General features: G+C 47.6%; 1 protein-coding gene across 2 annotated transcripts in view; it reads right to left on the bottom strand.

Moving 5' to 3' along the window:
* The window catches only part of CCAR1 (cell division cycle and apoptosis regulator 1), a 1,290,009-nt gene that overhangs the window by 1,044,168 nt on the left and 230,367 nt on the right, over positions 1-15,474 (bottom strand). For both annotated transcript variants that reach the window (XM_086922386.1, XM_086922387.1), the window contains exon 6: positions 2,821-3,014. In XM_086922386.1, coding sequence (XP_086778512.1) covers positions 2,821-3,014 — 194 coding nt within the window. The remainder of the gene's footprint in view (positions 1-2,820; positions 3,015-15,474) is intronic.

Raw genomic sequence — 15,474 nt, 5'->3', positions numbered from 1 at the left:
TGGAGAGGGAGTGAGAGAGAGAAAGGGAGGGAGGGAGACAGAGAGGGAGTGAAAGGGAGAGAGAGAGAGAGAGAGGGAGAGAGAGAGAGAAGGAGGGGGAGAGGGAGAGAGAGAGGAGGGGGAGAGGGAGTGAGAGAGAGAGAAGGAGAGAGAAAGAGAGAGAGGGAGGGAGTGAGACAGTCAGAGTGAGACAGAATGAGAGAGGGAGAGAGAGGGAGTGATAGGGAGTGAGAGAGTCTGAGACGGTCAGAGTGAGTGAGCCAGAGGGAGACAGGAGAGAGGAAGGGAGAGAGGGAGAGAGAGCTAGAGAAAGGAAGGGAGACCGAGAGAAAAAGAGAGAGAGAGAGAGAGATGTGTGTATGCCGGGTCTGGTGGCTCAGTGGACGAAGGCGTCCGCTACAGCGACCTGTGAACCTCATGGTCAGTTTTTTTTGTTGCTCGGGCCCCGCCCCCTCCCCCATAGACCCCGCCCCCACTGGTGAAGTCCTTGGACACAAACCAAACTGTAAATTTGGCCCCCGAGAGAAAGTTTGTGAGTACCCATGGTCTAGACTCTACTGGGAGAAGATCCAACATTTTTCACAACATCCTCAAAATACCAAAACAGGCACCAGCCACAGCTAATATCTGTTCAGAGAATGAAAGGGAGTCATTAAACCACACTCGTAGGTTCTTACGCTTGGCCTTAGGGGTCGGGTGGGCCCATCTCCCCCGGCCACCACAAGTGTGACCGAAGTAAGGGTTGCTTACCGACCACCCTCACCTCTGTTTTTCCCAAATTCAGCTGCAAGCAGCTGCGGTTCATCCAGTTGGCAAGCTCCCCTAAACAGGCCTTGAACTTGGCAACTGTTCCTGCCTCCTCTTGCTCCAGGGTGACAATCAGCTGTGTATCATCAGAAAATGATACCAATTTTAAACCATGTCTCAGCACAATATCTGCCATGGGGCGCATATAAATATTAAATAGGGTAGGGCTGAGAGCCGAGCCATGCGGCACCCCTTGCTACAATGGACAGACTCCGATTTAAAAGGTTGCTGGAGGACCTGGAAAGGTCTATTCTCCAGGTAGTTTTTAATCCACCTCCATATCACTCCTCCGACCCCGGCCTCCCGCAGCCGTTCTAAGAGAAGGCTGTGGGAGACCTTGTCAAACGCGGCACTGAGGTCAAGGAGGATGCGTGCGGTAGTTCTACCCTCGTCAGCAGCTGTTTTTAAAGCCTCTGAGGCAAAAAGACGAGCTGACTCTGTACTATGTCTGGGTCTAAACCCAGACTGAGTTTCGTGCAGTACTTGTTTCTCTTCCAGGAATAGGGACAATTGATAGTTAAGGTCATTCTCTGCAATTTTAGCCACATAAGGTAGTAGAGATATGGGTCTAAGATTTTCTGGGAGAGCAGGGTCAAGGGAGGGTTTTTTAACAATGGCACCACCATGGCATGCTTCCAGTTACTAGGGACCTCGCCAGAGCTAAAAGAAGTATTCAGAAGCGAGGTAAGAACTGGAGCAATTACTTCTTTCCCTAGCCTCACATATTTTGGGGGTGATCGGGTCACGAGGCGACCCAGATTTAACTGCCTCCATGAGTTTAAGAACCTCACTTCCTCCAGGTAAGCAGAGAGTGAAACAAATATTACTACCTAACCCCTCTATTACAGGAGCGGAGATGTGGTTCCTACTACTTTCAGGGAAGGCAGCATAGATTTTATAAATCTTGCTCATAAAAAAGTCTGCAACCGGTTTGCAATAGTCCGCAGAGGCAGGCACTGTAGCGGTCACACGATCTAAAGAGGACAGTTCTCTTACCACATTGAAGATATTCTTGGTGGAGTTTTTAGCAGCTTCAATGTATTCACAGTAAAAATGTGACCTTGTTAGTGGTGTGAATGCCAGTCATAAACTGGAAATGTGGCAGACGTTTGTGCAATTTGATGTAAGAGTCTCGGTTACTCTTGGAATTAATAAACTTAAAACTACAATTTCATCAAATAACAACCAAATAAGACAGCTGACAAATTATGTTAGAATGTGACAGCCACAATGTCGTTTTTCTTATTAGTATACTTCGTCTTCAAGTGACATTGGCACTCACTAATCTCACATTGGGTGTGCAATAAATGAATGCCTAATGTTTTCCAGCATTGCACAACTTTTTTCCACATGTTCCCTACCTACCTGACTAATGCCTGTTGTTCTGAAAGTGAGTATATCGGAGGCTGGAAAATACATGCTCAGAGACCAAGATCTAGGTCACTAAAAATGAACATTCCCTTACTGATTTATGACTCCTCACTCTTCAGATCAATCTCCAATATTTCAAAAACATAACTAGGTGCAACCCATTCAAAGACCTGCACTAATTCACAGCGAGAAACACAAACACATTTGTAAGCATTTGGCCATGCAGATAGTCTGGTTCAGGGAGTAGATAGTCAATTATAGTTCACTGGTGGCGGCTAATTTGCAACTTTATACTCTCTCGATAATATTTCCTAAACCTAAAAATAAGTTAACATTTCTTCTTTCCTAGCTTGATTAGTTGGTAGAACATGTCAAGCTAACTTTGTAAACTTAAATGCTAGAATTCCAAAAGAGTGTTGTCTACTCGAAGAACATTTCTAAGCTGTAAAGAAAAATATCCTTTTTCTGAGGTAATATAAGAAATATGTATCAATGTATTTCAATATATCAATTGAGCAGTGTAGTTCACATTAGACATGTAAATATTTCACAATAAGACCGACAATAACAAATAGCCAGCATACACTTTCTACATAGGGCGCAGTTTGAAAACTTTTGGAGTCACTATCTTAGATATCTTACCTGACCTGAAAAAATACATCTTCATCCACAAATCCAAATGTGTCATGTAGTTTGGTGACTACCCCTGTAAAAACACGTTGCTTCTGTGGTGGAGTTTGTTGCTGATTTGATCGTGGAGCTGGATATGAAACAGCTATCTGTGTTGCTGGCTGAGGTGATGTCAAACCCAGACTTGTGGAGAGTGCTACTGCTGGCTGAAAAACAAAATTACCTTCAAAATTAAAACCGAAAACATATGGAATTATAAAACTGCCATCCCCAAATTTTTTGTATATGTTAGAGGTCATTTTATTTCCAAGTCGTCTTCAATACTGGTACAAAGTGACATTTATTTTCAGAGGCAATAGAAAATTGTAAATGTGGTGTAAAAGATTTAGTCACCCATTTTTGCAGCTATTTGATTTATAAACAAGTGCACACATTTAACAAAGAATTGCCTTATCTACCAGTGAGATGTCAGACAGGAAGGTGATGTAGTTTCCAAAAAACTTTTTGAGATGGACCAAAGAAAGATTATTCACATGCGAAAAGTGCAAATTACCTACGTTTTGCCATTACAAATGTAATCTTAGTATTCTGACGTGGTCACCATACACACCAATATTAACATTTAGACAAAGTCTGTAACACAAGAACATCTAGCACAACTTTCATTAAAGCTTAATTGTGAAAAATAAAGAACATTAAAATATTTTCAAAAGCACCCGATTCAAAGATTCTGAAACTTTCTATTTAGTGAGGAAACTTTTTCATTTCAGGGCCATTACAACTATAACATGAGGGCATTAGTCAGCGTTGGGAAGTTGCTGACTGTCACTTTAATGAGGCCATAGCAATGGTTAACTTTATGCCAATGTAGGCAGAAAAACAGAACCCTGTAGAAGTCAAAATGCATTATTATTTCATCAAAAAGAAAAATGTGTCCCAATATTTCTAAGTCAAACCAGGTAAGATTGAACCTCTTCAAAGAAGTTGGCATGTGGATCAGGTAAAAGTAATAAAAAATAGAGTCCGAGCCAAAACATAAATAACTGTATCTGACTATCTATAGCTAAGCATAACAAACAATATGTTATGATGGTTAAGCTGTCCTCTCTATTGTTTTAATTGATTTGCTTTTGCTTTTTAACCAAAAAGTCAGGGAACGGGCCATGGGTAAAAGACCTCGCCTGGGCTAAAATCTTAATCATTAGGCACACACTATTATTCTATAGAGAAACATAAGACTTACACCCAATCGGTTTGGACGCCAGAGGCGGAAAATGCCCAGCTGTCTCCGATTCAGCACACAGCTAGCATTACAAATGATTCACAGGAAAACCAGGCCCAGAGGAGTGGCCCCAGCCCTTCAGCTCTACAACACTAAGGCTATGGGATCGATCATGTATGGAGCGGAACTATGAGGTTGCACGAAAACAAAGAGTCTCTCAATAGTCAAACACAGCTTTTTAAGTTAAATCTCCCAGTGAGTACTCCATTAACCCCTCTTTCTTGATCTGGCCCAAAGAAGGGTCTCTCATAAAATTGAGTATCACTTAACTTTCTGGCACTGGTTTTGGTCTAGTCCAGTGTGAGAAAGTGCACTCTTTCTTGCATGGTATGCCCCCACTTTTTGCTGAATTGCTGATGTTCTTTGACTGAGTGTGCCCTGGGCTCCTGCTAATCGGGTACCCAGGGCCCATGTTCCTTCCCTAAAACTGCATTGAAGCCTAAAACCCAATTGGCATCTCTGGCCACATGCAGTCCCTGGTAAATGGTACCACAGGGCGGTCGCTCCTCACGCTGCTCCCTGCCCTGGTATCGTAGCGCTTACTGCCAGACTGCTCATTGCATTTGTTTCCAAGTGCACACTGCTTGCTGCAATTAATTGTGCCTGATTGTATCGTTTCCGCGTTTATGTAGCGCTTGACTGCTGGACTGCTATTCATTTGTTAATCATCTGTGCGCTGATCGCTTTGCTTATTTTAATTTTGTGTGCCTGATTGTGCCGGTGCCACTGCCCATTTAAATAGTGATTTTCAGGCTGTGCCCCAATCTCGTCCTGTTTCACTTTTGGCTTGCTGACATTTTGTTGTTTGTTTGTTGTGCCTCCCAGCCCGGCTCTCCACCCCGCTCCCGCCTCCCAGCTGCTCCTCCCTCCCACTGTAACTTAAGGCTCTACCCGATCTCTGTAGCGCTGTGACCGTCCTGACTTCTCAGAAGCAGTCGCTCCTCACGCTGCTCCTTGTCCTGGTATCGTAGCGCTTACTGCCAGACTGCTCATTGCATTTGTTTCCAAGTGCACACTGCTTATTGCAATAAATTGTGCCTGATTGTATCGTTTCCGCGTTTCCGTAGCGCTTGACTGCTGGACTGCTGCTCATTTGTTAATCATCTGTGCGCTGCTCGCTTTGCTTATTTTAATTTTGTGTGCCTGATTGTGCCGGTGCCACTGCCCATTTAAATCGCGATTTTCAGGTTGTGCCCCAATCTCGTCCTGTTTCACTTTTGGCTTGCTGCCATTTTGTTGTTTGTTTGTTATGCCTCCCAGCCCGGCTCTCCACCCTGCTCCCGCCTCCCAGCTGCTCCTCCCTCCCACTGTAACTTAAGGCTCTACCCGATCTCTGTAGCGCTGTGACCGTCCTGACTTCTCAGAAGCGGTCGCTCCTCACGCTGCTCCCTGCCCTGGTATCGTAGCGCTTACTGCCAGACTGCTCATTGCATTTGTTTCCAAGTGCACACTGCTTGCTGCAATTAATTGTGCCTGATTGTATAATTTCCGTGTTTCCGTAGCGCTTGACTGCTGGACTGCTGCTCATTTGTTATTCATCTGTGCGCTGCTCGCTTTGCTTATTTTAATTTTGTGTGTCTGATTGTGCCGGTGCCACTGCCCATTTAAATCGCGATTTTCAGGTTGTGCCCCAATCTCATCCTGTTTCACTTTTGGCTTGCTGCCATTTAGTTGTTTGTTTGCTGTGCCTCCCAGCGCGGCTCTCCACCCCGCTCCCGCCTCCCAGCTGCTCCTCCCTCGCTCCGCCCCCCTCCACTATCCACTTATGACAGATGCTTTTGCGCGCAGTGTTCACGCGCAGCGGACGCACCCAATGCGCGCCGAAGGTGCGCCAAAGGTAAGCCCGTCTACGCCCGCCTGCGCCTGGACCGCGCCCAGCGCCAGACCCCCTGGCCCTTGTAAAATCAACTCCACCCGCGTATCGTACAACACCAGTACTCTCTCTGCACTTAACCCCGGCCAATCCCCAAACTGCTACCAAGCCGCCCCAGGACACACCCATGGATCCTTCACCTGCCACTCCTGCAATTTCGACTGCATCAGGGCCCACACCAAATCCACAGACTCCAAACAGAGCTCCGACACTAACCACCTGCAGTGCATCCTGCTCAACACACCGCTCGGTCCACAGACACGCCATTGAACTTTGGAACCTACTCGACACCACATCGCCGGACATCGCCTTCCTTACAGAAACTTGGATGAACACCTCATCAACGCCCGACATCGCCATAGCCATCCCGGACGGCTACAAGATCATCCGAAAGGACCGCATCAACCAAACAGGAGGAGGAATCGCCATCGTTCATAAGAACACCATCCGCATCACAACCAGCTCCGATGACAACCTCACAAGCGCCGAACACCTTCACTTCCAGATTCACACCGACCCTAAGACCACACTCAGAGGCACCGTCATCTATAGACCACCCGGACCCCGCACACAATTCAGCCAAGACATCACTGACTTCATCAGCCCTCACGCCCTCCCCTCCGAGGATTACATTCTACTGGGAGACCTCAACTTCCACCTGGAAAAGAACAACGACAGCAACACCACCACCCTCCTGGACAACCTCGCCAATCTCGGACTCAAACAACGTGTTGACACCCCCACCCACTATGCCGGGCACACGCTCGACCCAATCTTCACCTCCAGCAAGCACATCTCCTTCAATCACACCACAACTCTCCATTGGACGGACCACAGCTGCGTTCACTTCAACTACATAAAGACTACGACCCACAACCACCCACAACGAATTCCCCAGAGAAACTGAAACAAGATTTCCACCGACCAGCTCTTCACATCGCTTCACCAAAACCCTCCTGCAAAATCATCGGACCCAAACCAAGCAGCCACCAACCTCACACAATGGATCACCGACAGCGCTGATGAATTAGCACCCTTGAAAAACCATCAAATCAAGCAAGGCAGCAAAAGAGCCCCCTGGTTTAATGATAACCTTAAGAAATCCAAGAAGACCTGCCGCACCCTCGAAAAAGCCTGGAAAAAAACCCCAACCACTGACAACCTGGCCACCTTCAAGGATGCCACCCGCAAACACCACCAACTGATCTGATCCACCAAGAAATCAGCATTCAAGGATCGACTCAACAACAACGCTCACAACAGCAAAGAACTATTCAACATCGTCAAAGAGTTCATCAACCCCACTGCTGGCACCAATGACATCACTCCCTCCCAAGACCTCTGCGACTCTCTAGCCTCGTTCTTCCACATCAAAATCGCCGATATACATAACAGCTTTGGAGACCAGTCCACCTCACCCACCTCCGAACCAAAACCCCCCTCCAACAACCTTTGCACCTGGAACCCAATCACCACTGAAGACACCATCCGCCTGATGAACTCCTTCCACTCAGGATCGCCAACCGACCCTTGCCCCCACCACATTTTCAACAAAGCAGACTCCATTATCGCACCCCACCTCCGAGACGTCATCAACTGCTCCCTCAACTCCGCTACCTTCCCGGAAAGCTGGAAACATGCCGAACTGAGCGCCCTCCTGAAGAAACCCACAGCAGACCCCACTGAACTTAAGAACTACCGCCCCATTTCACTCCTCCCATTCCCCGCCAAAGTCATCGAGAAAGCCGTCAGTCAACTCGCCGCATTCCTCGAATCAAACAAATCCCTCGACCCTTCACAGTCCGGCTTCCGAGCCAAACACAGCACCGAGACCGCCCTCATCGCAGCAACAGACGACATTCGAACTCTACTGGAAAACGGAGAAACAGATGCCCTCATCCTACTTAACCTCTCCGCAGCCTTCGGCACAGTCTGTCATAGCACCCTTATACAAGGCCTCAGCAACGTCGGGATACAAGGAAAAGCACTGGACTGGATCATCTCGTTCCTCGCCGGAAGAACCCAGAGAGTCCGCCTCCCCCCTTTCACCTCAGAAGCCACAGAAGTCATCTGCGGCGTACCACAAGGATCATCACTCAGTCCCACCCTCTTCAACGTATACATGAGTCCCCTCGCATCCATAGCGCCAACACAACCTCAACATTATCTCCTACGCAGACGACACCCAGCTGATCCTCTCCCTCACCAAAGACCCAAACACCGCCAAAACCAACCTACACGAAGGGATGAAAGAAGTAGCCGAGTGGATGAAAGAAGTAGCCGAGTGGATGAAGAACAGCCGTTTAAAACTGAACTCTGACAAAACGGAAGTCCTCATCTTAGGATCATCCCCCTCCGCCTGGGACGACTCATGGTGGCCACCGGCCCTGGGAACCGCACCCATACCAACGGACCATGCACGTAACCTGGGCTTCATTCTGGACTCCTCCCTCACGATGACCAGACAAGTCAACGCAGTCTCATCATCATGCTTCAACATCCTACGTATGCTCAAAAAGATCTTCCGTTGGATTCCCACCGAAACAAGAAAGACGGTCACCCATGCACTGGTCACAAGCCGACTGGACTACGGAAACACCCTTTACGCCGGAACCACAGCCAAACTACAGAAAAAACTCCAACGCATCCAAAACACCTCAGCCAGACTCATCCTAGACATCCCCCGCCAAGCTCACATTTCCGGTCACCTGAGAGACCTCCACTGGCTCCCTGTCAACAAGAGAATAACGTTCCGCCTCCTCACCCACGCACACAAATCCCTCTACGACCTAGGACCCGAATACCTCAACACGTGCATGTCCTTTTACACCCCCACCCGACAACTTTGATCGTCCAATCAAGCCCTCGCCCCAATTCCGCGCATCCAAAGATCCACCATGGGGGAAAGATCCTTCTCCTACTTAGCGGCCAAGACCTGGAATTCTCTCCCCACCCACCTCCGCCTTACACAGAACCACCTCTCCTTCAGAAAACAACTAAAAACTTGGATATTTGATAAGTAAAGCTCCCCCCTCCCTCAAGCGCCTTGAGACCCTCTGGGTGAGTAGTGCGCTATACAAATTTAAACTTGACTTGACTTGACCAGAGAAGGCCTCTAACGGAGAAACAGCTGCCCTCATCCTACTGGACCTCTCCGCAGCGTTCGACACGGTCTGTCATAGCACCCTCATAAAACGCCTCAGCAATGTCGGGATACAAGGAAAAGCATTGGACTGGATCATCTCGTTCCTCACCGGAAGAACCCAGAGAGTCCGCCTCCCCCCTTTCAGATCAAAGGCCACTGAAGTCATCTGCGGCGTACCACAAGGATCATCGCTCAGCCCCACCCTCTTCAACGTCTACATGAGCCCCCTCGCATCCATCGCGCGGCAACACAACCTCAACATCATCTCCTACGCTGACGACACACAGCTGGTCTCTCCCTCATCAAAGACCCAAACACCGCCAAAACCAACCTACATGAAGGGATGAAAGACGTAGCTGAGTGGATGAAGAACAGGCGTTTAAAACTAAATTCAGACAAGACGGAAGTCCTCATCCTAGGATCATCCCCCTCTTCCTGGGATGACTCGTGGTGGCCACCGGCCCTGGGCAGCGCACCCAAACCAACGGACCACGCACGCAACCTGGGCTTCATCCTGGACTCCTCCCTCTCGATGACCAGACAAGTCAACGCCGTCTCATCATCATGCTTTAACATCCTACGTATGCTCAAAAAGATCTTCCGTTGGATTCCCACAGAAACAAGAAAGACGGTCACCCATGCACTTGTCACAAGCCGACTGGACTACGGAAACACCCTCTATGCTGGAACCACAGCCAAATTACAGAAAAAATTCAGAACGCCTCCGCCAGACTCATTCTTGGCATCCCCCGCCACAATCACCTAAGAGACCTCCACTGGCTCCCCGTCAACAAGAGAATAACGTTCCGTCTCCTCACCCACGCACACTAAGCCCTCTACGACCTAGGACCTCAAATTGTGCTGAGTACCCATAGGAGTACTCAGCACAATTTGAGACGGTTATTCGGGGTCGTTTACATGACGGCGGATGTGTGTAGCACTCAAACGGCCTTGATGGCGCTGGACGCCTCAATGGCCTTTGATAGCATTGAATGGCCATACTTGTTCATGGTTCTCCAGAGACTAGGCTTCGGCCCGGTTTTCTGTAGCTTGGTGCGACTGCTGTATGAACAGCCGGTAGCGAGGGTGAGAGTTAATGGATCAATGTCCCGAGCATTTCCCCTGCGCAGGGGAACTAGACAAGGGTGTTCCCCGTCTCCTCTTCTTTTTGCCCTGGCCCTTGAGCCGTTGGCGCACTGGATTAGGAGGGGTAGGTCTTTCTGGGGCCTGGTACTCAATGATGAGTGGGAGGAGCGTATATCTTTATACGCAGACGATATTGTCCTCTACATGGCCAGACCCTACCACTTGATAGCGCAGGCGCTTCACCTCTTTGAATTGTTTGGGAGCTATTCTGACTATACGATCAATTGGGCCAAATCCCTCATTAATACCCTCTCTGGCCCGCCACCAAGGATCCTGAGGTGCTGTTCGGACTCGATAGCGGCAGATGGATTCAGGTACCTGGGGGTGTATGTCACCAGAGACGGGCGGAGTTCTTTCCCAAAAATCTTGAGCCCAATCTGGCACGGCTGACATCGGACTTGAACCACTGGAGGTTCTTGCCGCTCTCCCTAATGGGGCGCGCTGCGTTATTTAAGATGTTGGCATTGCCGAGACTCCTATAGGTCTTACAAAATATGCCGTACCCGGTTCCAGGGGTGGTGTTCAGGCGTATATCCCAGGCTGTGCGAACGCTGCTATGGGAGGGTGGGAACCAGAGGATAGCGATGCAAAAACTCACAAGAGGAGTGTATAATGGAGGCTGGCCCTCCCGGATGTCCAATTGTACTACTGGGCTTCCCAGCTGCAGGTGATCAACTATTGGGTCTACGCGCCGGATTCGGAACCAGCCTACAGAGTCGATAGATATGTTATGCGGGGAGGCAATTGCGAGCCACTCCTATATTCACTGAGGTTGCCAGGGGATCTACCCTCGCACACGGGGGCTGTGCTCCACTGTTGGCGGGAGGCCAATACATTTCTGGGGTGGGCAGGCACCCTAACAGGCAGGAACCCGCTATGGCTTGGAGACCAGCTAATGGAGGTAAAGATGCTAACAGGCTTCAGGTGATGGAAACTAATTAGGATCGAATACCTGGGTGATGTATGGAAAAGGTACGCCCCTAGATCGTTTGAATACCTCAAACAAGAGTACCAGCTACACGACTCCCAACATTACCACTATCTGCGCCTCACACACGACCTGCGCTCTCAGATACTCTCAGACACCTCTATCCCAGAATACTCTCCCTTGGAAGACAGGCTCCTCCTTGATCCCATTCTCGAAAAACCGACGTCCACTGTATACCGTAAGCTCCTAAATAATATGCCTGACCCATTGGTGTCCCTGCGGGAGAGGTGGGATGAAGATTTTGGTGACTTAGAGGAGGAAGATTGGCAGGATACCCTGCAAAGCCCCCGCGAAATTGCAATCCGGATAAGGTTCCGCCTCGTACAATTTAAAATTTTACACCGGGTGTACTACCCGCGAACACACCTGTGCTCATGGGGCAGGGGTCTCTCCCCGCTATATGTGAGGGGATGTCAGGGGGAGGGGACATTCTACCATATCCTCTGGGAATGCCCGAACATAGTACCCTTCTGGACAAAAGTAGCGCACACAATGGAAACTGTGGTGGGATTGCCGGTCCCGGTGCAGCCTAGGTGGTTTTTACTTATGATTAAAGGACCACGGACTGGTCCAGATTCAACGAGATTTGGTTGGCCATGGCAGCCGGGGTGGCGAAACGTAATATTGCCAGTTGCTTGGGGGCGCAAGCGCCCCTGCAATGGGATCAATGGCTCCGGGACCTGAACTAATGGCAGAGGAAATAATATACAAGTCCAGGGGCTGCGTAAAGAAGTGGAAGAAGATATGGGGGCCTTGGCGGAGGTATCGAGCCCTGCAGGGTGGGGAGGGGGTTTAAGTGTTATCAAACCACTGTACTGTCAAGATTGATTGTGATTGTATCATGCACTGTTGTTATCCTTCATGCTTCGTGAACACAGCTGTATATTGAATGAGAACATGAGCAAAGTTAATAAAAAGATATATTAAAAAAAAAAAGGTGAGCGAGCGCACACTGCATCACAATTCAGAAAAATGAATATTTTTAAGTCTTACATCGTGATATCTGGAAAAAAGGAAAAATACTACTGCTTTAATTGGAAAGTAGTTTCAGAAATTTTAGAAAAAGTTGATACCTTTGTTTATTTTGCAGTCATATTTCCATGGAATGTGAACTTTAGAAAATGTAAATGCTTCATTCTATGGGCATGATGAAAGAAACTTATGAATTTAAAATTGTTAGTGTTCTGCTTTAATGGCAGCAAACTCCTGGGCAAAAAGAGGAAACGCTCCCTTCCAAGTTTTAAGATTACAATTGGGGTTAGTAGATATAACATTTAAAATCAAGTTCAAAGGATTTTAAATTATTGGTATTCTTTGAACACTCTGCCAATTAATTTTTCATTTATAGCTTTTAAAAAATTAGAGGCAACTCCAGACTCAAAAACAAAAAAAACTTAAGAAAGAAAAAAAAAACTTAAGATACATTTAAGATTAAATTTATCAGATATAAAACAAGAAAGGGTGGAAGGCAAAAAATCTTGGAAACAATCTTTGAAAACTATAAGTAAGTCAGTGTCTAATGATTTCAACTGAGTAATTAGTAAGAAGGATAATAGATATTCTCATGTCCTTTACAAGAGGGAAAAGGTGTACCCCGTAATGATTTAAGCAAATTATAATCAAAGGAAGAACAAGGATGTATGTTAAAAATAGGAATAAGAATGGGGAAGATAATTACTCAGATACAATAGAATATTAAGGGCAAAGAAGAACAAGTTACTTACTTTTGGTAACTCCTTATCTGGTAGAGACTATCTAGCAGCAGATTCCTTACCTCAGAATTATCCCCAAGCGTCAGACTGTATCCTGAAATTTTTCAGAAACAGTGCCCCTGCACGCCGGTAAGTGGCATATTTTGGTTTGCATGACGTCAACGTGCCAAAAATTATATGCGCGGTGCCTAAATAGGCGCCACTGAGCGTGCTGACGTCAGTTTCTTTTCGGGACTTTCCACACCAGAAGTGCAAAGCCACAGAGAACACTTTCCACTGGTGTGTGGATCAAGAGCCTTGAAAAGGGGAACTGCCCTTAACTTCTAAATCTGTTTGCAGAGCGGGAGGATGGGTGGATTGGTAAGGAATCTGTGGCTACATTGAGTCTCTATCAAATAAGGTGTTGCAGAGGGTAAGTAACTTGCTCATCTGAGAGAGGCTTCTAGCTGCAGATTCCTTACCTTAGAATAGATACCCATGCAATAATATCCTGGAGGTGGGTCTGCGAACACAATTTAAATCAGAAAGCCCTGCATAACTGAACGGGCAAAGGGCCAAGCCCAACGGACTGGACTGTCCAGGCATTAGTGTTTGTTAAACATGTGCAGCAAGACCTATGTTGCTTCCTAGCAGATGTCCAGGACTGGTCTTCTGCACGGAATTCCCTTTATTGGTCCTGACATATCCTACAAAGAGCTGATTGTCCACTCGGAATGGTTTTGTGAAGTCAAGGTAGAACGACAATGCTCTTTTTGAGTTCAGTCGGTGGAGTCTTTCCTCTTCCTTAGAGGGATGAGGCGGAGCATTAAAAAGTAGACCAGGTAATGGGTTGGCCAACATGGAACTGGGTTACCACCTTCGGCAAGAAGGATGCTCAGGTCCAAAGGACCAGTTTGTCTAGGAGGAAAAAGATGTACAGAGGCTGAGATGACAACGTCAGTAGTTTACTGATCCTCTGGACTGATGTAATTGCCACCAGAAAGGTGGTCTTGATGGTGAGAAGCCTAAAAGGGCAGGTATGGAGGAACTCAAAGGGAGCACAAATTCAGAAAGTAAGAACCAAGTTAAGGTTACATTGAGGCATAACTAAAGGAGCTGCAGTAAATAAGTGTTGCAAATCTTTAAGGAACCTATTTACAATGGGGAACTTGAAGAGGAAAGGCTCATCTGGCAATCCGCAGGAAGGCAGAAATGGCAGATAAATAACCCTTCAACATGCCCAATGCAGAGGCCTCCTTGGCCAGGGTGAGGATAAACAGAACCTGGGAAAAGTGTGTAGATAAGGGGTGAACCTGTTTGTCTGCACCATGCCACAAACTTGTTCCACCAGCTGGTGTATACCGTCTTCGTGGAGAGATGCCAGACTGCCAAGATAACATTGCAGACTAAGCGCAGAAGGTTGAAAGCAGTCAACTGTCGCCGCTCAATCTCCATGGATGAAGGCTGAGCATTGACCGGTTCGGGTGGAGAACCCTCACCTGCTGCTGTGATAGAAGACCCTTCAGGAGGGGCAGCCTGATCGGAGGACCGATGGCCATATTCAACATCTAGGATACCAAACTATCTGAGCACAGTCCAGAGCCACAAAGATGACATGGACCAGGTTGTTCCTGATCTTCTTGAGCTCTAGGCAGGAATAGTATGGGGGGAAAGGCCTACAGGAAGCTGAAGTTCCACTCGAGATGAAAGGAGTCTCCGGGTGAGAGCGGCCTTGGAAACTCCAGCGTGCAGTAATGCGGACATTGTGCATTCTCGGCAGTAGCAAACAGATCTAACCAGGGCGCTCCCCAAGGCTAAAAAATGACCTTGTACAACTGCCAGATGGAGACGCCATTCGAGATCCGCTATGCATCTTCGGCTGAGTTTGTCCGCCCTGGAGTTCAGAGAACCTGCCAGGTGTTGAACTATCAAGGAAATGGCCTGCCATTCTAGCCATGTCCAGAAACGTGCTGCCTCTTAACAAAGGGTCCACGACCCTACCCGTCCTGTTTGTTGCTGTACCACATGGTGGGGGAATGGTCTGTGAACATCTGCACTAGCTTCCCTTGATGGAGGGTAGAATGGCTTTCTTCTTTGTTGTTTTTTACAAGCGCCCCATGCTGCACTTTCATGTTAATAGAGGCTGCACCCCTTTCTTTAGAGGAGCCGCCTCTAAAGAAAGGTCAGCGCCTGTTATTAAAGAGAAACTGCAACATGGGGCGCTTTTACAAAAAAAAGCATTTGTCTACTTGACAAACAGATGCTTTTATTTGTAAAGGTGCCCCATACCGCGTTTTAACTTTAATGGCAGCTGTGCCCCTTCCTTTAGTCGTGGCTCGTCTAAAGAAGGGGGTGTGGCCTCTATTAACATGAAAGGGCGGCATGGGGCGCTTGTAAACAACAACAAATATTTGCAATCCAATAGCTCAAACTCTTGTTAAATGCGAGAACTATTGCATTGCAATGCTTGTTATGAGCACTATCAAGCATGCATTGGGATCAGTGAAACAGTGTGCAGTAAGGGCAGTTCTGCAGGCATCA

The sequence above is a fragment of the Lissotriton vulgaris genome, chromosome 5 (assembly GCF_964263255.1).
Source record: "Lissotriton vulgaris chromosome 5, aLisVul1.2, whole genome shotgun sequence".
Lineage (NCBI taxonomy): Eukaryota > Metazoa > Chordata > Amphibia > Caudata > Salamandridae > Lissotriton > Lissotriton vulgaris.
This window is presented reverse-complemented; position numbering and strand designations above follow the sequence as displayed.